General features: G+C 39.8%; 1 protein-coding gene across 2 annotated transcripts in view; it reads left to right on the top strand.

Annotated features, from left to right (window-relative positions):
* Window positions 1-24,733, top strand: part of akap11 (A kinase (PRKA) anchor protein 11) — a 57,167-nt gene that overhangs the window by 18,368 nt on the left and 14,066 nt on the right. For both annotated transcript variants that reach the window (XM_017431818.3, XM_017431819.3), the window contains exons 6-8: window positions 9,553-9,817; window positions 17,829-22,194; window positions 22,455-22,595. In XM_017431818.3, the coding sequence (XP_017287307.1) occupies window positions 9,553-9,817; window positions 17,829-22,194; window positions 22,455-22,595 (4,772 nt within the window). The remainder of the gene's footprint in view (window positions 1-9,552; window positions 9,818-17,828; window positions 22,195-22,454; window positions 22,596-24,733) is intronic.

The raw sequence follows: 24,733 nt of genomic DNA, 5'->3' as shown, positions 1-24,733 counted from the left end.
TCACTGACTGCAGATCTGCCCTTCACAACACTTGGAGGATAATCCGGGAATATGGAAAGAGCATTTCCTTTAAACCAGGGGTGGGCAATCCTGGTCCTCGAGGGCCACTGTCCTGCATGTTTTACTTTTTTCCCTGCTCCAACACACCTGATTCAGTGGTTAAATCAACTCTTCATGTTCTTCAGAATCCTGTTAATCACCCACTGAATCAAATCAGGTGTGTTGGAGCAGAGAAACAAGGAAAATGTGCAGGATAGTGGCTCTTCAAAACCAGGGTTGCCTACCCCTGCTATAGGTGATACAGTTATGGGTAGCTCTCCACACACAGAACCCATTTTTTTCATAATTGTCAACCGGCAGCCCTTCGTGGTAGGATTTACAGGGAGAATGATGATCCATGCAGAGTCAGGTGGAAGTCAGAACAAGTTTTATTCTGGTCCATTCCCATTCAGCCTAACAGCATCAGTCAACAACAAAAGAACCCCCCACAAGACATAATTGCAGCCTTAAATAGTCACAGCTGATAACGGACTAAACCATTCCTCACAGGGACATTTATTAATTTACTACTTCCATCTGTAAAATACATTTTATCAAAATACCACTATATTCCCAGTTAATCTTTTATAAATATTTTATATTTTAAACCTACACCTAAGTATCATAAAACTATGTGCAAACCCTCCCACACACACTTTTCCATGGCCTCTCCTGGAACCTATAAATGGTGTCTGAACCCTCGGGGAAGTATTTGTCCAAACACCCTGGAGAGGACACAGAAAAGACAGGTGAGTTGTTGATTTTTAGCACCACTACAATTCTCCTGCACTCACACTTAACATATTTTACGCAAACATTTGTTTGAGTTTTTAAACAGTAGACCTTATTTCCTCTGACTAACAATTCTTTTCTTCTCACAGACAACCACCTCACTTCTTAATGAGGAGCAGCTGTGCAGAGCCTGGAACAAAAGGCTACATGCTAATTATTAAAATTCTCAATAAATATTTAATAAATAGTTGAAACTTCTTGTGTGCAAATGGTTCTTTATGTGCAAATTCATGCTTAAAGTGCAGTGCTAAACAAAGTGCTAATTAAAGTGCAAAGGTGTTCTTAAAGTGCTATACAGTTTATGTTTATAAAAAATACTCCCGGTAATGAAGACTTCATCGTTACAATAATACACAACTTATTACGTCTTTTCTGACTAAAGTGTCTCAAAATATAAAATAGAACAACAGCTTAATAGATTTGTACTTATATTATGGGCTTCAATATTAACAGTACTTTACTCATTCTGCTCAGTAAAGAATGCCTTCAGGTCAGTCCCAGATAGTGACGTTACAACTTTTTTCTTCTTTCCGCTGATTACAGTTGCTATTTATCCATCAGTAGCTCCCGTTGATATATCTCTCCCTCTTCAGTCTGCACATTAATTCACAAATCCCGCACCATGAGACTTACCTTCCACAAGAGTCTCAAGTGTCTTCTCTCCTGACTGTGTAGATATCCTTAGTTGTGCTGGATATGGGTATCTTGCATGTATTCCCTCTTCTTAAAGTTGCTTAATGACACAACGCCCTTCACCTCTCCTCCTTTGCAGATCAGCCTGTAACATAACTTCTTGGCTCCAGGCCTGCTCTAGAACATGTTCTTTGACTGTGTAATCTAGAAAGCGCACAATGATGGAGTGAGGAGGGACGTTTGGTCTATTTGGTTTAACAGCCAGGGATAGGTGTGCTCGTTCTATATTCAGGTCCATGTTTGGTGGGAGTTTCAGAGCCTCTAACAGAAGTTGTTTCACAAACACTTTAGTATCTTTACATGCAATGGCTTCTGGCACTTGGTATATTCTTATGTTGTTCTATCTGAGCCTGTTTTCCAGATCTTCACATTTGGCTGTCATTACAACGTCTCTTTCAGTTAAATGTAATAGTGTCCTCTCATGTCTCTGTCCTCTAGTGTCTATATGATTTTTTTTTTCGGACTTCATCGCCCTAATTTTCTCCTTCCATCGACTCAATTCATTCTTTCACCTGAGATATGGATTTCTCTATTGAGGCCCAAGTGTCACTGTGCTCTTGTCTTGTCTGTTTTCTGCTCGTAGTTCTCTTAGCACTTTGAGAAGCTTAATGTTATGTTGGCTTTGTTATTGTTAGTGCTCACCACGTCAGTGATAGCTTGATTGCATGTGGTCGTATCTTTCTTCTCCTTAGTTACATTTTTTTTCTTGGCACCTTTGCTGGCTTTCCCTGACGAAGCTATTAAATGACTTTTAAAGTAGTGTGGTCATCTACTTATTGTTGTTTAATGAAGTATGGACATTTACTACAGGGTTCTGCAGAGCAGGAAACTCACACCACTAACTTCTGCACCTTCCAACCTGAAGTCCCAGGTATAGTTTCTATTGAAAGAAAGATAAAGAAAAACACATTATTGCTATTTGCAATATTGCAATAACTAAACCTTAATCAAGTCTAATTTCCAACAATTAGAATCTATCTTAGGGGGTGGACCTGAGCATCTGACCAATCACATGTAACCATCACAAATGATGCAGAATGCGTCCTTGTCAAGATTCACACCCAAACTACTCAAAACTACATTATATAGTATAGTGTATGTGTATATATATAGATATTATATATAATCAGTGGTGGGCCATCAGGGCCAGCAAGGCCTTCTCTGCTGGCCTAACATAACCAAGGATCATGATCATAATTATGATAAAGGTTAATTTAATTTTTAATTTGCTTTCCCTAGATATCTAAAAGTATTCATATTCTCTTCATGTCATATTATGCTCCTTCCAGTGCTGTTGTTTTTAAATTAGAGTTTTTATCCAATCAGAATTCAGCTACCTTATGTTGCCAGGCTGTACGAAATCTGCCCGGGCCTTCAGAATCAACAGTGCTGGCGTCTGTGCACTGTAAGTGAACGGGCAAATACAGCTGATAGATAGTTGTGATAGCCAATCAGATCACTTGTTGTGTCAGTACGGCCCTCTAGCTGGCCTCACGTTGAACATGACATTTAGGCGTCCTGTGATTGGATATAGAAACTTACTAGTTTGAGCCACGGCAGTGCTATGCAGATCAACAGAGTCACACCCGGGACTGTTAACGGTTAAAAACTTTTTAACCTACAATGGCCGAAGGAGAGCAACACGTTGATTTGGTTGCTGATTTACTGGCAAGACTGTTTTCAAGACAAACTTTTCAAGAGAAGCTAGATCTCGTTAGAGGAGGACAGCCGACCCCGAGCCAGCTAACCTGTCCCAGAATGGATTTTGTGTTGAAATAAGTGTTTTGGGGGACACAGCTGTTTTGGTGAGTGCAAACATTTTATTTATTTTATTCTATTTTATTTAGTTCTGACAGTACCATACCAGATATGTTTTAATTCCTGATGCGGGTTTGTTGGTTTTTAAAATGCACCATTTTGTACACAACTAAGGTAATGCAAAGCCAAGTAGTGCTTAAGTGTGTTTCTAACTACTCTCCAATCCTGGTGTTATAAATGCTGGCATAATGAAAGGTATTTATTGACTAAGTTGGATATCACTGAAGGCCTAAGTGCGAAATGCACCGCCCACCACTGATACATATATTTTAGATGTTTAATGTTGACTTTTTATATTTATAGGAATGTTTTCAGAAATGTGCTTGGTAATAGATGTTGATTGTTAAATAAAGTATTTGGATATTTATTGTAGATTGTTTGTGTATTTATATTTTATTTTGCATACCCTGTTTATGGTAGGTCTGTTAATGACAGGGGGTAGTGGATTATAAAAGGCTGCTTGTTAGCTTCATTCAGAGAACTGCTGAGATCTATGATGACCTTCCAGGCAGGGTTCTTGGGTCTGTCAGTGTTGGAGAATAAAACACCCAGTGGGTCTGCACCCTTTTCTTGGCCTCAAGTCTCCTGTTTACTCCAGCCACTCGGGCCATTCTAACACTGATATTGTACGTTGATGGTTAGAAATCAGATAACCTGTTTTTTAGTTGGAACAGAAAGAGCTGAAACTTTTACTCCACAATCAAGAGGTTTAGTTTGTTCTGATTCTGTTCTATATTGTGCATGTTTTTTTAAGTACAGCGGTACTGTAGTTAAATTTAATATTAACTTTTTAATGGATTTCTCAGGAAATTCAGACAAAATATAAAGAAAAACCTGCACTTGATGTGGTTCTAATGATGTTGTTTCACAATCCAATTTTGTAAAAATCATTTCTGAATTCTTGTGAGTCTATTTAAGCTTAAAATTTTAATAGATCCTTGAATAAACACTGTTTGTGATTAAATTTGACATTTTATGCCAACATCTAATCAACACCTAATACAGCACAATGACTGACTTTAGATGAATGCTGTTTTTCTTTTGTTTGTTGGTTTTTTAATTTCATGTGATTTGAGATTCAGATGTTTATTTTAAATCTTGTAAAGTCGGGAACAACTATGATCATATAGGGGTGTAACGAGACATCGATCTTACAAGACTAGATGAGGCAAGATACTGGGTTAGAGTGAGACGAGATTTTTAACATTATGTTAAGGAAAAAATGTTTTGCCACAAACTCTACTGACTGGCCAACCTTCTGTCTGGTTTCTGATGAATCTCTCAGTCCTTAGAATGGTACTTTGACAATACAAGCTTTTCTAACTACTCATTAAAGCTGTACGTTCTTCAAACTCAGGGGAGTCGAAACCATTTTCACAAGGGGTGACAGTTTTTAACTTGATGACAAACCTTGTGATGGTTGAACCCTCCTGTGGCTTTTGGGTCAAATTGACCTGAAGTTACAAGGGCTTATCCACCTCTCTTTGTCTCTCTTTCTCCTTTGAGGGCTTCAGGAGGGGTAATCTTGTGAGATCTTGTCACACAAGATCTCTTTACACTCCTAATGATGACATAGATGTTGATAACCCTCTAAACTCAACACCTAGGAATCATTAGGTTGTCCTTTATCACTCACTCTATAGAGACTAATCAGTCCATTCATACACAAATGGGACACACATCAGAGGCAATGAGAAGTTCAGTGTCTTGACCAGGGACACTTCAACATGTCTGCTTCGAGGAATCTGTTGTACTGTTTCTGTTTCTTCACCTGTCTTAGACATTTCATCACAGGAGATTGTGTTAGCCTGTTCAAAATAGATTATAACATTTCTCCCTTAAATCTTGACCTGAGATAAATCTTCAAGCCCTTTTGGCTGATTCTATAAACTTGGCTTTGTTGCATCAAGCTTGGTTCATTTTTTTTCAAATGTGTCAACAACACATGTCCTGCTTTGGCAATTTAAATCAATGTGTGAAAAAAATCCAAACTAAACTGCACATACCCATGCATACATTCAAGGATCCACAATTCACGCTGCATGTTTAGGGAAAAAAAAAAAAAAAAAGGAACTGCAGGACACATCTTAACTGTTGTAGCTAGATAAAAATTTTAACCTCACAGAACAACAACTGGAGGATGAAATTCATCCATCACAGAGAACTCTTTATCATAATATTTACACTGAATAAAGAAGAAACCAAATTTTGTCTTTAAGGTTTTACTTCAAAAATAATCTAAATCAAGAAAACAGAATTAACAATAAACATTTAATCTACACATTTAATCTACAAACAAAACAAAACATTAAAAATTAAAATCAACTATGAACAGTTAAGAAGACACTAGGACTTTAGAGTATATTCCTCTGAATGACTGAATGACTATTAAGTAATTACTTTGAAAGAGGGTTTATCAAGATAAAACAAAACGGCAAGTAATACTTTAACAATCTAAAGTCAAAATAGTAATTATTAGTTTATCTGAAACAAAAGAATTCTTCAAATAGAATGTTTCAATTTTAGGATTTAATCTTTTCGATTTTTACCCTGTACAATATTTTGGTATACTTTAAATTATTTTGTTAAATTGTTCACCTTGGAATTTGATCAGAAGATGTAAATAATTCTGCCATGTTGTCAGGATAGTTTTGATAAAACATTATGTTGGAAACAGATATTTATCAATTTGCATCATTTACAATGAAAAAGACAGATCCAAATCGCTGCTTTTTTTTTATTTCTCATCACACAGTGTCAAAGGTGCCTCATCAAATGAGAAGCTGCGGAGGGATCATTTGTCACATTGTCTTTGGGGAACTTGGAGGCTTCTCAGGTCTCAACAAGACCATGACAAGGAGGCAGAGCCCATTGAGGGTCAGAGGGTCAGCATTCCACCAAAGTTCTCCTGAGGTTGCAGGGGGTTGGCAAGGAGGCAGCTGATGCAGCAGGAGTCAGGCGATAGTAAACTGATACAAAATGTTATTTCTCACTTTAAGTTTCTGCTTACGATCTTTTTTTTTATCTTTTGTCTGCTTGATTTACAAAGACAAAATCACTGAGCAACAAAGTTTTTCTCAGGTTACAAAAAGGTCTTCACACGATGAACACAAACGAGCCACAAACAAACAGAATTGCAATCCCCCACCAAGGGTTTCTCTTCAGTTTATCAAACAAAGTTTGATAACAACTAGGACATTTAGACCTTGGGGGTGGACACTTCATCTCACCCTGTCCAAAGATGTTTTTACTCACAACTGAGTACAGTTCTGCTGTAAAACAAAAAAAGGTATTATTTGTTGAAAAAAAAAGCAGATTAAAAAAACACTTGAATATTTTCATGTTCAATATTTGCACACAAATAATGATCAACAATCATTTCTCATATTTCAAAAGCTTAGTAATCAAATAAACATATGTAATTTTAGCAATGAATCCTGTTTTTCTTCACAAGCCTTAGGAAAGCATGTAAGCAATCAATAAATAACTGATTAGATGTCCACAAATGTATACATGTCTCCCAAAGCAATCAAGATCCACTTAGGTCAGAATGAAGTTTCCACAGAGTAATCAGTAAAAGAGGATGGTTGGTCAGAGGTCATGAAAAAGCTTCTTCATATTTCATAACTTCACTTAGGCCTTCTTCAAGGCCAGTCCACAGGCCTGGATCCAAGAATTGAGAAGGGAAACTTTGATGGTGTCAGCAATAGCACCCAGATAATTAAGTTGTTACTTCCAACTTGAAGAACAAAGTGGTCCCAAAAGAATGATCAGTTTTTGATGATGATTTAACCAGGAATCAGTCATGTGCCATTCATAGAATCACAGGGTATAATAAACAAATGATCCAGTTTTCGAAGCGAACATGTGGTTGACACCTTGGTTTGCCAGGCAGGCGGTAGGTACCAACAGTTGGCACTGCTCAGGAGACAGTGGAGTATCCCTAGTGGATACTGAGCTTGAAAAGGAACCAGGATGAGTGATTTTGCAAACTGCAGGAAAGGAGGGCTCTAGAATGCTCTCAAGTTTGTTTGCCGTTGCAGAACTGTTTTGTTCTTTATCTGTGAAGCTAGTGCAACCTTTGGCATTGGGGTCAAAGGTTGTCTTAGAAGAGTGTGATGGACTCAGGGAATGTTGGTGGCTAAAAAGAGCAAAGAAGAGTGTCACATTCAGATATAAACTCTTCCATTGATTGTTTTTGGCTGGGTGTGTTTTACCACAGTCTTGGAAGGAGCATTTCTTGGATGGTTTTCACCTGTCAGGTCCTTGGAGAGGTTCCAGTTTTCTGTGGCCTCCAACATAGAACAATGTTAATTGAGCTCACGACACAAAGAAATTGTCAGAGGTTCTTGTATCTGTGACCACATTTTCTGGGCCTGAAAACAGAGTAAAGGCAAAAAACTGTCAAGAGAACTTTACTGGTAAGAAGAGGAAAAAGGTCAAGGTCAGAGATTGGTGAACTAGGGTCAATGAGCCAATGGTGATCTGTATGAGGGCCACTGAGTGTTATGTTCATCTTGAGAACCTGGTTTTGGTATTACAAGGTTGATCGATTAAAATGTTCAGTCTTGGACTTATCCTTTGCTTAAATGGCTTTCAGTGCACATCTGACGGCTAGCTGAGATGATACAAAATCTCTCCGTCAGACTTTTCGGGGTCTTGTCTGACTTGTGAATTGTTTTTCATCCTCCTGCGTTTTGAAGGATACTCTGGCTTTTCACAATGGGTGCAGTTGTCATGATGAAGTTTGATGAATTTTTGTGGTTCATCTCATGAACTGTTCTTTCTTTTGTTTGAACTTTGGGCCCTTGAATAGCCTGAATTAGGACGTATCACGGGTATTTTGGCTTTTGTTCATCAATTTTGTTTTGAAGTGCTGTTATTTTATGATCTTTCTTCTGGAGTTGTGTCCAAGATCTTTATTTTTCCCTTAACATTTGCATTTTAGTTCATTATTCTCATCTGTCAGTCATAATCAAAATCATCTGTACTTTGTGGTACAAGTGTACTTCCTAGAGTTTCAGTTTCTCTCTTTAATTATATGTTAGCAAGTGAACATTTCTTTAGTTCTTTATCAGCTGCTTCATACAGGGTATGTGTCATTTGAAGTCTCTTTGCAAACATCAAAGCACAATAATCTAGGGTTTTCATGACTGCTTTCTTTTTCACCTTACCTTGCAAAACGTCCTCAAGTTCAGTAAGAGAGTTTGTTTAAATTTTTTGTTGAAATTGCTGATGTCTACCTTTTGTTTGCTTGTCCAGTGCTCCGGCTCATCTTATGTTGAGAAATTATAAAATTTTAGCAGTTTCAGACAAACCTTGAAAATGACAACATGCTCAAGCTTGTGATAATATGACATCTTGCAAAATGTGTTAGTGCTCAGAGTACGCATTGTGGATGACTTTCAGCTACTAGCACATCAAACATTAGCTCAAGTATCTGTAAAATTAGTTATTTTGTGTGTTTGTTAACGTTGATTAGTTGTGGTACTCATCCTAAATTGAAGGGACTTCAAATCTTAATCATTTGTAAATGTACATCCATTGATTACTTTTTAAAAGTTTCAATAAAGTCCATCCAGTGGTTCATCAGATATTTTGCGAACTCCACAGTCAAATAAACAGACATGGGCAAAAACATTATCATCTTTTCTGCTTTGGCGGCAACCAATAATTACAGTGGTTTAAAAATGTTTCCATTTTCTCCTTTCATGTGACACTAAATTCTGGCAGTTGTTGAATGAAATATTTTTCTGCTTGTTGGTCACATCTGTCAAACAGATAAGCCAAGTCTTTCTCACGCTTTTGTAGAAACACAGGTGGGACAGGCTGACCAATGTTGTTTTTGCAGCCCACTCTTGCAGCTTTGTCCTTCCTGGTTCTGTGAGTCTTGTTTGGGTTCACAGAGGCCCTGCAGCTAAGTCTGTGGGTTATTGTTAGTTTCAGACAGCAAGACCTCCCACTGATGGGGGATTATAAAGTTTAAAGGCTTTGCAGAAACTTATTTTGAATTTTAACAATACACATAAGTGCACAGCCATAACAGTGCATATTTTAACCTTACTCAATAACAGCTGGTTTGTCCAAGTGATTGCATAACATGAACCCTTTAGCCTTTCATGGATTCTTTATTCGTCACAAATATGATGTTTTTATTGAATAATTTTCCTATTTCTTATACTGTCCTTCTTTATTTCTTTGTTCTTGCAGTGTTTGCTAAAGGCTCTGTGTGTCCTGAGGCATAACCCCAGCATGAGCGCCTCCCCTCAGACCTCTGTTGCATCTCTGGTGGGGTTGCTGGGGTGCTACGTGGCAGGGTTTCACTACCTACTTGAGCTCCAGGCTCTTCACAAGGGCACAGCTGAGTCCAGCCAGCCAGAGGAAGATGACACCAACCAATCAGTCTCATCAATTGAGGATGATTTTGTGACAGCCCTAGAGCATCTGGAGGAAGAAGACACTGGAGACAGTTCCTGTAGGTTTATTTAAAGATGTCTAGCATTTATAAACCTCTGAGTTCCACAAAGCTAACCTGAGCATTAAAACGTTTTGTTTTTTTATTAATTTTTTTATTTACCTTTTCTTTGTTTTATCATCAACTATCCACGAGGCTTTCTTTTAAGGTCAAATGAAGTGTTTTGAAACTAACATTAATCGAAAGATAGTCATAAAAAGTGCTTGTTTTCAGTCTCGCATTTTAAAAAATTCACACTAATTTTAAATCAAAGATCGAAAAAAGGATTCTGGTCTCTTAGCCATTTTCTGTGATCACTCAGAAGTGTGACATCAACTGTGCCAAACAAGATCACGAACAAGGAAGTGATTAGCAAGTATTAGGCCTGTCACGATAAACAATAAATCAATTAATCGCATGATAAATTAAAACGAGGTTGATAATTTTCATCATTTTCGTGAACTATTGTGTCAGGTAGCCAGCCGAGGCGCATCGTCTTGTATCTCTGCAGCATTAGAGCCCCGTGAGGAGTTGGCAAGCTAAAAAAACGCTGTTTGATATTGGGGGGGAAAAAAACTAAATGGAATTGGTTTCCAAGTCGAATGCAATAGCAGCTGTGTGGGAGCACTTCGAATTCGAACCAAATGACCGAGGCAAACCGCTAAACCTTTGCGAGCAGTTATGTTGCATTTGTCATAAAGCACCTCAAAGCAGAAAAAAACCCACAATGGGTGGGCTGTTTCCATCTTCAAGTTCTTGACAGTCCACCACCACTGGAGCATTTATTCGACAGACAGCGTACAAAAAGGACAGTGCAAAATGGTTCACACTCACAGACAGCTTAATCGCTAAAGAGGTGCAGTAATTCCACAACTGTACAACTAACAGTACAATGAAATGGATTGTGCTTTTGTTAGTTTGCACTTTTTGTTTATAAAAGTGGCAGTTCTGTCCTTCTTCTCCATATAAAACTAACGATTATTATTATTATTTTTTTTATACTTTATTTTTAATTGTCAGATTTACATTTTTATACAGCACAAAAGTTTACAAAAATATGAGGAAAAAAAAAAAAAAAAGGGAACAACAAACGACACTCAGAACAAATAGGTCACCAAGGGAGGGATACTGCGAAGCAAAATACCTAAACCACACACACTAATTCGGCAAGCAGGTTACAATGTACTTAAATTTTCATGAAGAGTCCAACAGGTAAGGGATTTGTCCAAATTTACCAAGTCCCATCCATCCCCCCCAGCACCCCCTCACATCTTTCACCCCGAGTAATGTACAAATAACACTCAACTTACTTTCAAGTTCTTATATATAAACCATTTATACCAATATTTTTCAATTTTGTCCTGTTGTAGTCTGAGGGAGAAGGTAAGCGTTTCCATATGACATATTTCTTCTACCGTGGCTGACCAGTCTCTCACAGTCGGTGGGCTCCCGCTGAACCATCTTCTTGTTATTGATTTCTTTCCTGCTATCAATAATATTTTCAAAAGATACTTATCTTGAGCGTTGAGTTCATTTGGTAGATTACATAAATACATAGTTTGAAAATTGTGCCCAATTTCAAAACCAAGTATTACTTTTATTTCTTTAACTATAGTTAACCAATAGGGATAAATCAGCGGGCAGCCCCAAAATATGTGAAAGTGGTCAGCCATCACATTATCACATTTTCTCCAACAATGCCCAGTTACTGCCCTACCGGTCTGAGAGAATGTTCTTTTGGGGGTTATAAAGAACCTAACCATATTCTTCCATGAAAATTCCCTCCAAAGTCTTGAACTGGTGGTGGTGGAGTTGATTTGGCAGATGTTTAGCCACTCCCCCTCCGTTAGTGTTATGTTCGCCTCCCTTTCCCATGTATTTTTGATATATAGTGTTGATGTTTTTTTATTGGCTTCCAAATACATGTATAGTCTAGACAGCCTCTTCTTATAAGATTTGCCTTTGTATGCATTGATAAAAATACTAATGAGATCCTGGTCATTTCCTTCCACTATTTTAATGTTTTTATTAAAGTAATCCCTGAGCTGCAAGTATCTGAAAAAGTCTCGTTTATCAAGGTGAAATTTCTCCTGTAGTTGGTGGAAACTTTCCAGATGGGTACCTGAAGAGATCATGCAGTATGATTTCATTCCTTTTCCAGTCCATTCTTTGAATGTCAAATCAAGATGAACTGGCGCAAAATCCCCATCATGCTCAATCCATCTTAGTAACCGCATTTTCCTCTCTAAAAGTGGGTTACGGAGCTCTTTAAACCAGACGTTGAGAGGGACTTTCGTAAAAGCACACAACTCATCTAAATATGCACTTTTGAGTCGTTTGTCCCCTAGCAGAGCTTGAAGGGGGATGTCAATTTGGCTTAATTCTAGTTCTTTCCATTTGGCTTCATACCCCTCTTCACACCAATAGACCGCAAACTGAAGTTGCGCTGCTCTGTAGTAATTTTCCAGACATGGTAGTGACATTCCTCTATCTCTTGGTAACTGTAATGTTTTGTAACGGACCCTTGGTTTCTTATTCCGCCATATAAACCTGGAGATGATCCGGTTCCACTCATTGAACTGCGTGGTAGGGATTTCTATTGATAAAGATTGAAAAAGAAATAATAGCTGAGGTAAAATAATCATTTTTATGATTTCTATTCTGTTGTACAAATCGAGGGTCAGGGGAGCCCACCTGTCAAAATCATCTTTAATCTTATTAGTCATTGAACCATAGTTAGCGTCATATATTTTGTTTAGCTTTTTAGTAATATTAATGCCTAAATATTTCATTCTTTTTGTTTTCCAATTAAATTTGAACCGATTACTAATATCGTCTCGGGGTGAGTAGTTGAAGCACAGGGTTTGGGTTTTTCCGATGTTTAATTTATAACCTGAGTAAAGTCCGAATTGGTGGAGGCAGGACATGAGGTTGGGCAAACTGGTATCTGGATCGGACAAGGTCACCAGAACATCATCAGCATATAGACATGATTTGTATTCTCTTCCCTTAAACAGGATTCCCTTAATTTCTGGGTCCTCCCTGATGTTTTGAGCAAGTGGCTCTATGAAAAGTGCAAAAAGAATTGGACTCAGAGGGCATCCTTGCCGGCATCCTCGTTCCAGCGGGAATGTATCTGAAAGGCCGCCGTTTATCTTAATCCGGGCTACCGGCGAATTGTACAATGATTTTAAACAGCTTATAGTCGTACCATTAAAGCCAAACCGTTGCAGAACCAGGTATAAGTATTCCCACCTTACAGAATCAAAGGCTTTTTCAGCATCAAAGCTAATTGCTAACGATTTCAAGTTGTTTCTGTTCATAATATCAAACAGGTGCAAAGCTCTCCTCACATTATCCTGAGTTCGTCTGTTTTTGACAAATCCTGTCTGGTCCGCATCAATCAGTTCAGGGACAATATTTTCTAGTCTGCTGACAATTATTGAAGTGAATATTTTATAATCAGTGTTCAAGACAGAAATGGGTCGGTATGAGCTGCATTCAGTTTTGTCCTTTCCTGGTTTTGGTATAACCGATATTATTGCTTGTTTCCAGGATGGGGGTGTCTCGCCTCCTTTAAGCACATGGTTAAAACAATTTAGCAGCAAAGGTGTTATAGACTTCCTGAAAATTTTATACCATTCGGCTGGCAGCCCGTCTCCACCTGGTGACTTACTTGTTTTAAGGTTTGAGATGGCTTTATTGAGCTCTGCAGGTGCTATGTCGGCAGATAGACACTTGTTTTGCTCTGCGCCAATTGAAGGAAGGTCCAGGGAGTCCAGAAATTGTTTTACTGAGGGGAGTTCAGCTAATTCGGGTTGACTATATAGTTTTCTATAGTACATTTCAAATGATTTATGTATGTCATCTGGTGAGAAGCACATCTGGTTGGAGTCAGGGTTTTTAATTTTAAAAATGGATCTGTTTAGTTGCTGTTGTTTAAGTCGCCAGGCTAATATTTTTTTTGCTCGAGGTCCGTTTTCATAATAGGTTTGTTTAATATATTTGAGGTTAAGTATCACCTTGTCGTTGAGTTTCTCATTTAGGTTCGCTTTTATTTCAGTAATTTGCTGTAGTAGGCCAGGGTCTTTAGTTTCAATATGTTTCTGTTCTAAAATGTTTAACTGTTTAGTCAGGTCATTAAATTGCTCTGATTTTTCTTTCTTCTTCCTTGATGCCCACATTATCATTTTCCCCCGTAATACTGCTTTTGCCGCATCCCACAATATACTTGGAGACATCTCTGTGCTGTTATTAAAGTTTACATATTCTTCAAATTCCTTGTTAATGAATTCCTCAAATTTATTATCATTCAATAGACCTGTGTTAAGTCTCCATATTGTTGTCTTTGGGTGGGAGTCTAAGTATAACTTCATATATACTCCAGAGTGATCTGACACGTCCCTAGTGCCTATTGTACAGTCTAAAACCCTATATCTGTCTGCTCTAAACATGAAAAAGTAATCAATTCTTGAGTAAACGGCATGTGGGTGAGAGAAAAAGGTGAACTCCTTAGCCAATGGGTGACATTCCCGCCAGACGTCAACTAAACCTATCCGTCTAATCATTTTTTTAAGGTATAGGGAATCTGAGTTGATTTTCTTTAGAGGGTTTGAAGAATCCAGGGAGGGGTGCAATTGTGCATTCCAGTCCCCTCCGCAGATCAGAACGCCTGATGTTTCTGCCAATATGAGATCAGATACTTTATCAGTAAATGTTTTGTCTTGTCCTGGAGGTCTATATACATTGAGTAAAGTTACTTCATTTGTATCCAATCTTCCCTTCACCAAAACAAAACGACCTTCTTTATCTGTAATTTGTTTAGATACCTGGAAGTCCACCTTATTTGCAATTAATATTGCCACGCCCCTAGTATGTCCATTTGAGTCGGAGGAGTAAAATGTATTTTTAAAACCCATTTTTTTAAGTTTTTCATGGTTCTCCTTTGTTAAGTGTGTTTCTTGCCAGAAAATGATTTGTTGCTGTTCTCTCCTCATCTTAGCTATAAGTTTCCCTCGTTTGATAGAATTTTGTAACCCGTGAACATTAATTGTTATAACTTTATATTGCTGGTGGAACATGAATCTTCAAATGAACAAGTCCCTCTAACTTACACCTCCAGGGTGACCTTAACATTATAACATATAAAAAAACACACACACATAACAAAGTTGAAACTTGAAAACGTGTAAAAGGAACGACTTCCAAAACAAAGTGACTCAGTAAGGAGTCAGGGGTGGAGAGAAAAGTCCCCATGAGACTCTGCTCATGGGGGGTCTCTCCAGTGCAATCTGACATAGCTCAGAATGAGTGTAAGCTCAGTGCACGATCGGAGCCCTTGAACCAGCTCCCAAATCAAAGGTCATATTTTATATACATTTTCCACAATTAGTTACGTTGACATTAGCGAGGGTTAAATGAAACATTAATAAATCGGTGTCTGACAGTGTCTCTTTACGAAAATATTCAGTTGGTAGACCACATGCTGGATCAGACCATCATGAGTGTTTGTCTTACCATCAAGGTTTTAACTAGGAGAGGCAGCTGCGCCCCCCGCCTCGCGGCGGAATCCACTGAGTTTTTCCCGTGCTCTCTCTCCGTGTCGTTTGGCCTCCACCTTCTCCCAGGATAAACTATCCAGTTTCTCCATCAGCGCTGCCGTGGGGGGGCCCTTGTTGCTGCCGCAGTCAGGAGCGAGGCCTCTCTTCTGCAGGTCCTTCATGGCGTCTGCCGCGCTGTTGTACGTCACCGGGCCACCGTCAAAAAACACACGAAGCTTAGCTGGCGGCGGGGTTTGGAAGCGGAGACCTTTTTCTTTCAAGAGTTTTCTGATGGGGGCGTAAGCCTTCCTCTTCTTTTGGGTCTCTGCCGGATAGTCCTGGTCGAAATAAACCCGCTGCTGGTTAAGGCGGATCTCTCCTTTCTTCCACGCGGTGCGAAGCACCAAATCCCTGGTTGTGAATGCCAGAAAGTGGATGACCACGGAGCGGGGAGTCGCATTCTGCGGTGGTTTAGGACCCAAAGCCCGGTGGCAGCGTTGTATAGCCAGATCTGTGTCCTGGAGTGACAGCTCAGTCTTAATGAAACGCTCCATAAACTCCAACATGTTGTCTCCCTCCGTATCCTCCGGGATCCCGAACACGCGAATGTTGTTTCTCCGTGAGCGTGCTTCCAAGTCGGTCACCTTAGCTTGGAGTTTCTCCTGGTTGCTCATGGCCTGAGACAGCACCTCTTTCGCTGCTGCACTCCACTCCTCCATTTCTGCCACACGTTGTAGTGATTCCTCCGCTTTCTTTTTGTTCTCTTTAATGTCCGACGCTATTTCGTTTAGCCTTCCATTAATTTCCTCTTGAAAATTTCTTAGTTCTTTTTTCATATCAGTGGAGAAGCTGTCGCGAAAGCGGCCCAGCTCTTCTTTCATGTCTCCACGGATGGCTACTATTTCTTTGTGCACAGCTCCGATGCTAGCTTGAAGCCCGTCCATAGCCACGTGTTGCTCACATTCGCCGTCGTCGCCCACTTCTTTAAGGGTTTTCTTGCCCGTTTCTTGTGTAGATTTTGGTCTAACGTCACTTTTTAACGCCTTTGCCCTTTTCATTATAAATTAAACGTTCTTAGAGGGTTGATTCTTCTCTGGCAAAGGAAATTTAGCCGACCAGTTGGGAGCCCAGGTTCAACGCATCCGCTCACCTCTACGCCATAACCGGAAGTCGATTATTATTTTTTGAAGGTCAGTTTAGTTTACAGACTTAATAATCCGTACTGTTTTCATTTAATGTAGTTTTTATTTCCATTTAGTTTTTTGGTTGCATTTAGTTTTTATTCAAGTGCATTTTTTGTTAACGGAGACTGAGAGTCCATTTTATTTTTGCTTTTGGTTGTTTTGTTTATTTTGTGTTCCAGTTCCAGTGTTAAGTGTTCTTTTGAAATGAAAGTTTATTAATCTTTCAGAGGATGTACTTGCATTATGTCATTATCATTACATTAGTTTAAAACAGTCTCCAAACAATATTATTGTTTCTCACAATAATTTCTGAGACAGTTAATCATCCAGCAAAATTTGTTATCGTGACAGGTCTAGTAAGTATGTGAATACAGATAGCCTGTGGGTATTACAGTTACAATTAATTATTCATGAGGCGAAACTACAACAGATGCTTCACCATTTCGAAAGATGAAAAGATTTGATGGATTTGGTTAGTTAAGCTCCAGTGTGAAAATTACAAGCCAAAGTTGGGTGCAGTGAACATTTTGAAGAGCCCCTGACGTACAAACGTATAATATTACAGTCGATTCAACTTTTGCCATGAGCCTTCCTAACTATATTTAATTACAAAAAGAAGGCAGATAAAAGAGAAAATTAGACGCAGACAAGGGATCTAAGGAAAATCTGTTCACACCATTCCACTTGCCAACTCGGTCATTGGGCTCATCATTCTGTTGGTCACAGTAATCTTGTGAAGACAAAGAGTCTTCACTTTATTCACAAGATCCACCTGTCAGTACAGGTTTGTACTGGTATGGTTGAATATTTGTTAGACTTACAAAGTCTTCTGCTTCCCTTTTCACTGATAAACAATGTGACTGTAACCTCGCTCTTCGTCCTACAGCGTTGTATCATAGTTGGCCGTAGCACAGATGATATCATCAACCAAAGACAGTAACACTTATCTCACAATCCCCATATTTTGGTATTTTTACACAAAAACTAAAACAAGTCATTAAGTTTTTAAATCAGAGAAATGGGCCACTGGAATGTTTTATGTAATCGAAAATAAAAGAAAAATATAAAACATTATTTTCCTATTTTATTTCATTTGACCTTTCAGAAATGTTTTAAACAATAACTTTACTGCTATATAGAGCTAATCAAATTTTTTACTAGTGGGTACCATATCCTATAATTACTTTCAATCTGACGCAATCAGATAGTGGTAGCTATTCTTTTCATTTAAAGTTTTTACAACACCTTTTTTACTATCTGTAAAAAAATTACAACTTTTTTATGTCACTTTTCTGTCCTTCTCCACAGCTGCAGCTCTATTTTGCCATTTCAAAAAGCGTGATGTGGCATCACAGACAGTCCCAGCACACAAGAGAAGAAAGGAATTGTCAGGCTCACGTGTTATTATAAGCTCATCTTCCAAGAAATACTCAGCTAAGCAGCGATCTGGACTTGATGTGTCTGTTAAAGTGCAGAGGTCATCTTCAGGTCTTGAATCTCAGTGGACTTACTGCAGTCCTGGAGCTCGTCTCCCCTCCCCTTCTGTTCATATCAGTGAATCAGAAGAATCTGACTGCTCCAGCCCAAGCCCAGTCATCTTTCTGGATGAAGTAGGCTACCAGAAGAGCCTGCTGGCAAAGCTGGACATCCCCCAGGTTCCAGGGGGGCCCAGGGAGCAAGTGGAAGACTCAGATTCTGAAGTCAGTGAATTTTTTGACAGCTTTGACCAGTTTGATGACCTGGAGGAGCTGAATTCTGAAAACTGCACTCTCACACTGCCTTTGGACCCCATCAGTTCCTCAACTGCACAAGAAAAATATGCTGAGAATAGTTCCAGTGGGTCAACATCCAAATATGTTTCCAGGGGCTGCTCAACCAAGAGTATGAATCCTCATCGCTTTGACCAACCCATCCTTCCAGCCAATGTGAAAAAACCCACTCCCCTAAAACCAGGTTCTCCCTACTCACTTCACACTGAAGTCCCTGACTTGACTTGGTCTGTGCAGACCCCTCCTGAGGAGACTGGTGTCCCTCTCTTTAGTCCTGTCAGCTCTTCTGCTTTTAGTCCATTGGTGGACTCAAGTGAACTACTGGAATATTTCTGTAAAACAGATGAGGATGATCAGGACAGCTCAGAGCTACAAAAACCTCAGGATCTCTGCTCCTTGTATAAGACCTACTCAGACTTTGCAAGCAGTTTGTCCAGAGAAATTCTGGAATCTGTGTGTGGCTTTCAGTCTGCTGTTGACATCAGTGACAACAAGAATCTCAGTTGTGTCTGCCACAAGGAGTTTAAGAACCCATCAGGGTATTTTATGAAACTGTCAGACATTCAAGAAACTGTAACAGTGGCCAAGCTGCAGAAGACATCTAAATGTCTGAAGGATGGCATTCAAAAGTTTGCTTCAGATCTGGTGGAGATGAGTTTGGGCGGCGCCCTGCGAGACCTACAAAAAGGAGTATCCTCCTGTACCACCACTTTATGTCATTTGGCGGCTAGACTCACTTCTTCAGTTTTTCAGATGGCCTTCCATGAAATTGGCATGCGACGTGCCTTTGTGCTGAAAGAACGAGCTATCAACGGGTTAGCTGGCTTCCTTGTTGGTGAGGCTGTTTCTGGGGCACTGAAAGAGTTCCTCACAGTAAAAAAACAGATATTCCACAACACAGTGTCACAATTTGCTACCAATCTGGCTGAGGAGCTTGTGTTTGAAGGAATCATGGAAGTGTGTCAGTTCTCCCATCCCTCTACCCCTCTCACACCTAGTGACTGGTCTTTTGGCCACAGGCATGAGGAGGAGGATGAAGAGGAGGAGGTACTGTGCTCCTATGCTTCAGACTTGTCAGAGTCTGTAATTCAGGAAGCTTTCATAGAGCTTTCTCAAGCTGATGTAGCATTTACTAGCAAGGCAGCTATTAGTGTATCCCTAGACAACATGTGCTACGTTACTGCAGAGAACACAGGCACTCATACCTGCAGTACCTTTGCTAACCAACAGGTTTTAAGTGCCAGCTCTGCCTCATCAGCCCCAGGGCTCTCAGGACAGGTGGCTCCTTGCACAGTGAAGAATGCTCTGTTCACTGTTTCAGGCATGGCGAGCTGCATTCCTGTACCCCAAGCAGGCCATGCCCTCTCCCACTTCCAGGATACAAAAGAGCCCTTCAATTCTAGCTTCTCAGATACCTCAAAGACCAGTCCCAAACAAATAGCTGCATTGTCATCTGACACCACTATTTTCCCTCACACTCACCTTTACAGCCATCCCACCTCCATATCTGGAGATGACCCCTCCCAACGAAAGTGTTCAATCCAAAACTTTTCTGGCAACATGGTAGATATGATTGTTTCTGAGGCTTGTGAACTTATAACTACCTCTAAGATGAAGAAAAGCTTTGGTGATTGTGCTGATTTCTTAACAAAGACAATTGGAAGCCGATCGGATTTATCTTCAAAGCAGGAGACTCTAAGTTCTGTTTCAAAGCAGGGAGTGGGCCAAGATTGTTTCACAAACAATGGATCTGTGTGGCAGGATGAATCTATTGAGCAAGCAACGGACCTTTTTATTCCCCCAGTTTCTTTTCAGACAGGCTCTTTAAACCGGGGTATAGTCCAGTATGAAATGGTTCCCAGGGGGAGAGGTGTGGTTCAAACACATTCGGTAACAATGGATACTCTTGATGTGCCGGGTATAGCTGTGGGTGGGCAGAACAGGATATCCACTCCTGTGGATGACTCAACTCCAAGCTTTAGCCAAAAATCTAGTGGGACTCCTGGTACTCCTCCCTCCACCCCCCAGCAGCCTAGTGTAGTCTCCAGAAAGAAACAGATAAAACAGTTCTCAAAGAAGCTGAAAAGCAAGCTGGCAAAGGAGTTTTCTCCTGCAACGCCACCTCCAACCCCTCATTATCAACCCGAACCAATCCCTGGCCCAAAAGACATAATTTCTGAAACAGTCAAGGCTGAGTTTATGCTCAGTCTGATGAGGTCTCTTTCTGAGGAGGCAGGTGACACAGAGGAGGAAGAACCAGTTGAAGGAGGAGATATTTGTGGCACGGACACATGTTCAGAGTCAAATGGTGGCAGATGCAAGCTCAACCAATTGCCCTCTCACAGGATGTCTAACAAGGAAGCTTTCCATTATGCTGAGCGGCTAGCTTGTCACATAGTCTCCATGGCAACAGAGATGGATACCCTGGAAGTATCAGAGACGGATGGGAAAATGAAGAAAGGCAGTGAAAGGAGAGACAGTGGGGCTCTGTTCTCAGAGCAGACCCTGGACAACTTGTGGTTGTATGCTGGTGAGGTGGCAGGAGAAGTCATAAATGATGTAAAAAGGATGGTGAGCTCAAGACAGCGGTGTCCATATCACAGAACTGGAGAGCTTAGAAGAAGAAGCTTTGACAGATCTAGCTCTGAATGTTGGCATCAACACCACAGACACCAGTCTCAACCCAGTACAAGTCAGAGCAGAGACTGGAGGTTAGGGGGGTTGGCTGAGCAGTGGTCCAATGACCTGATGCCCTCTGCTTCCTGGTCTCCAACCTCTACTTCTAGCACCAGCTCCAGCTCTGGTCTGTCTTCTGAGTATCCCAGCTGCGAGAGTGTGACAGATGAATATGCAGGCTACCTCATTCGGGTGCTGAAAAAGGAGAGTGGCAGTAGGGAGTTGGTCCTGAACCAGTACGCAAGCCGTTTGGCATACCGCTCTATAAAACTAGGACTGGCTCATGCTAAAAAAATCAAGCAAACATCCGCTTCCAGCCGCCTTCACTCCTCTAGATCTCTACCAGATAAATTAAAGATTTCTGGCTGTGAGACCTTGTCACCCAAAGATAGAGCACACTCAGTGGGTTTTCGATCAGATGAGGAGGCGCCATGTTGTTGTAGGAACCCCAAAGAGCAGAGTAAGAGGGAATTCACTGATCTGGTCAACTTTGCTGAGTCTTTAGCTTACAACATCACCTGCGATGTTACACGCAAGCTAAATTTTTCCTCTGTTCGGCTTCCAAAATCTTTTACTGACTCTTGTCTTTATAAGAAGTCTAAACTTGAAGACATGACGGATAATATTATGAGGAACTCCTTCTCTTGCCCTCTGTTGTCAAAAGAGGATAAAAGTAGACATTACCACAGTACAGGAAGCCTGTATGACGGCGCGTACAACAGCAGGGTGATGAAGGTCATTGAGCATTATGCTAAGAAGATTGTGGATGATACACTAAAAATGAGCTTGGCGTCAGTTGTACATTGTTCGTGGGATGACAGACATTCTCACATCCAGAGATTGTCTGAGAGGCAAACAGTTGTCCGAGCTTTGGGAGAGAGGACTTGTTGTTATTGTCAGGTCCAGGAGTGTCCGTACTGCACAAGACTTAGCCGACACCACTACCAGTCTGCATTACAGAGAAGGTTGCGAGGGTCAGAATCTCATTCTGGACCTGACCGTGTTTCTGGTGTGCAGATTCCCAAAATCCACATTGAACTGGACCATAGGGCAGCATTTGCAGAGGAGGTTGTGTCTCTGGCAATGGAAACAGCAAAACGTGAATTGAGTAACACCAGCCTCAATGCAGACAGTGGAATTGGCCACGACGGCACCAGCTACGCTGAAAGCCTAACTGCTGAAATCATGGCATCAGCTCTGTTCAACACCTGTCAGGCTGCCCACATCAGGTAACACACATCAAGTTTCACATTTGTCATATCATTTGGACGCTCTGGCTGTTTTATCAGTTTTACTTAAGCTAAGACTATGCACATATTTTGCTAAAGCAGTTTTTCTTGATAAGCTTTTTAGAGATAAGAAATTGAAAATGTCACAAGAATGTTATTTCATGCTGCATGGCCATGAAAGAAAGATTTGTATAGGTAAAGCATAAAATTTTACCCAATTTTTCAGAATCTGTTTTTTTTTTTTTTTTAATCATTAACAGTTCTCCGGGCAGGGAAGCCTCTGAGTCCACTGTGTCTCAGCAGCTGAGTGTTGGAGATGACAGTCTGGGCAGCTGGTCTAACCTGAGCTTTGAAGATGATCACCCAGATGATAACAGCAGTTTCCTACATCTCAGTGACAGGTAGACAACAATTTAGTGTACAAATATCCATTTCGCTGTCAGAACACAGTTTGTGTATCTCCCATTATGAGAAGTAATGAGTAATAAATACATATTTGCATTGACTTTTCACTCTTTTCATTTCTTAAAGGGATAGTCTGGTCATTTTTGAAGTGATGCACTGCCAAATAGTTATCAATTGTTAGTACATTACTACCTGAATGTATCAGTCTGTCTGATCAGCATGTCTCATCAGTCCAAACGTTTTATCAACTCCTGGCAGACTGATACAATTGCAGCCTCAGCTCCATTTGTATGTAACGATGTGTGCTCAGCAAATGTTACTGTTCAGAAAACGGCAACAAGTTAAACATGTTGTCATGCAAAAGTGGAAGTTTAATATTAGCTAAAGTGGCGTTCGCTCACACCAGTAAGTTGTTTTTGAGAAAGACTTGTTAAAAAGACTGAAAATCAATAAACTGTATAAAGGGCCCTCATTTGGCTAACAATTAGCCTAGTCTGGATGAAGGCTCTTGCCTCGTTCTCCATATTCTGTGCTGTGTGACTGATGTCACAGCTGATAAGGCAGTAACTACTAACCCTAACTGTTTGACAGAATATCATTTCAAAGATGACTAGACTATCCCTTTAAAAGAGATGTTTTAGTATGGATCTAACGGATCATAGTGTCCATGACTGCTCTTCAGGATTCAAAGCTGCAATTGATGGTGGCTTTTGTCATACTTCTATATGATAAGAATTAGTTTCAGTGTTTTTTGTTTGTTTCTTTTTTTGGTACAAGAGTATTTTTTTTTTCTTCCTTAGTTTTTGCCTACAGCTCTTTATCAGTTGAAACTAATAATCATCAACGTAATTATACTCAGTAAAGCTTTAGATGTTATACTTGTAGGAGCAAGATTTTAGAAACTGCTTAAAGCTGAACTGAAATGTTTTGAAGCCAACATCAGTCGAAAGAAAATCATAAAATATGCTTATTGTAAAATTAAATATATATATACTTTTTTAAATCTTTTTTTTAAAATACTGTGCATTGAAAAAATAGTGTTTTTTCTGCTTTTTCCGGGACCACCTTGAAATATGACATCCACAGAGCCGCTGAGTTTCACGAGCATTCAGCCATTCAACAGTGAGTGGATGAATACCGGTACAACATAATTCAGTTTGTTGGAATTAATTGTTCGAACCAGCCAGAACATACCGCTGGAGTTTCATTTTTTGGCTTCCTGAAAAATAAAAACCTTCCTCCGATTTGGATTCATAAGCTCCAATGTGGGAATTACTATCAGAACTCGGGTTCTGACCACTTCAGAGAGATGCACGGCTCCAACCCTCGTTAATGCAACGGATTAGCTTCACGACAATAAAACAGGACCTTTTGCTAGCAGCAGTCCCAACTATTCTTAATTTTAAAAGAAAGGCAAATGGACAGGAGGACTTCACCACAGAGAAGGAGACGAGAAACAGGAAGTTTTACTTTAAAAGTGACATGATTGCGCGCTGTCATTAAAGGTCTGAGCTGCTTACAGACTGACAGCCTGAGATCAGTTTGTGATTCAAACAGTTTGTTATTGATGAAAAAATATAAATAATCCATGTGTGATTAAACAAATGTCATAGTCTGAAACTGCTGTTGATTAGTTTACTCTGGGGGAGAGTTCATAAATGCTACTTGCAAGCATGCTCACAGTTTTTAGCATCCATCCTTGTGTTTAAAAAAAGGCTTATTCCTTCATTTCCACTAGTAAACAACCAGACAGTAGCGGCGTTCTTGACCGGCCAGGGCACAGCGCACGTCTCGAACCCAGGACGCAACTCCGCTCCACAAATCACCCACTTCAGAAATCATTGACTAAAACACTAAAAACAGTTTATTTAACTTTTAGATTAGAAAAATGGGTCCCTGCACTGTTGTGTTTGACTAAATAACGTTCATGAAATGTTAATTTTTTGACATTTGATTTCAGTTCACCTTTAAGTACATTCTTTTATGCATTCTAGCCAAAAAATATGCAGTATTATTCTTAATTAATTATTATTCTTTGAGATGATAAAAGTTGTTACTTTAGCCATCTCAAAGGATCTTGATTGTTCTTGTACTTGATCTGTTTTTGAAAAAGTGAACCGTCTATATATACTAG

This window comes from Kryptolebias marmoratus, linkage group LG6, assembly GCF_001649575.2.
Source record: "Kryptolebias marmoratus isolate JLee-2015 linkage group LG6, ASM164957v2, whole genome shotgun sequence".
In the NCBI taxonomy this organism is placed as follows: Eukaryota; Metazoa; Chordata; class Actinopteri; order Cyprinodontiformes; family Rivulidae; genus Kryptolebias; species Kryptolebias marmoratus.
This window is presented reverse-complemented; position numbering and strand designations above follow the sequence as displayed.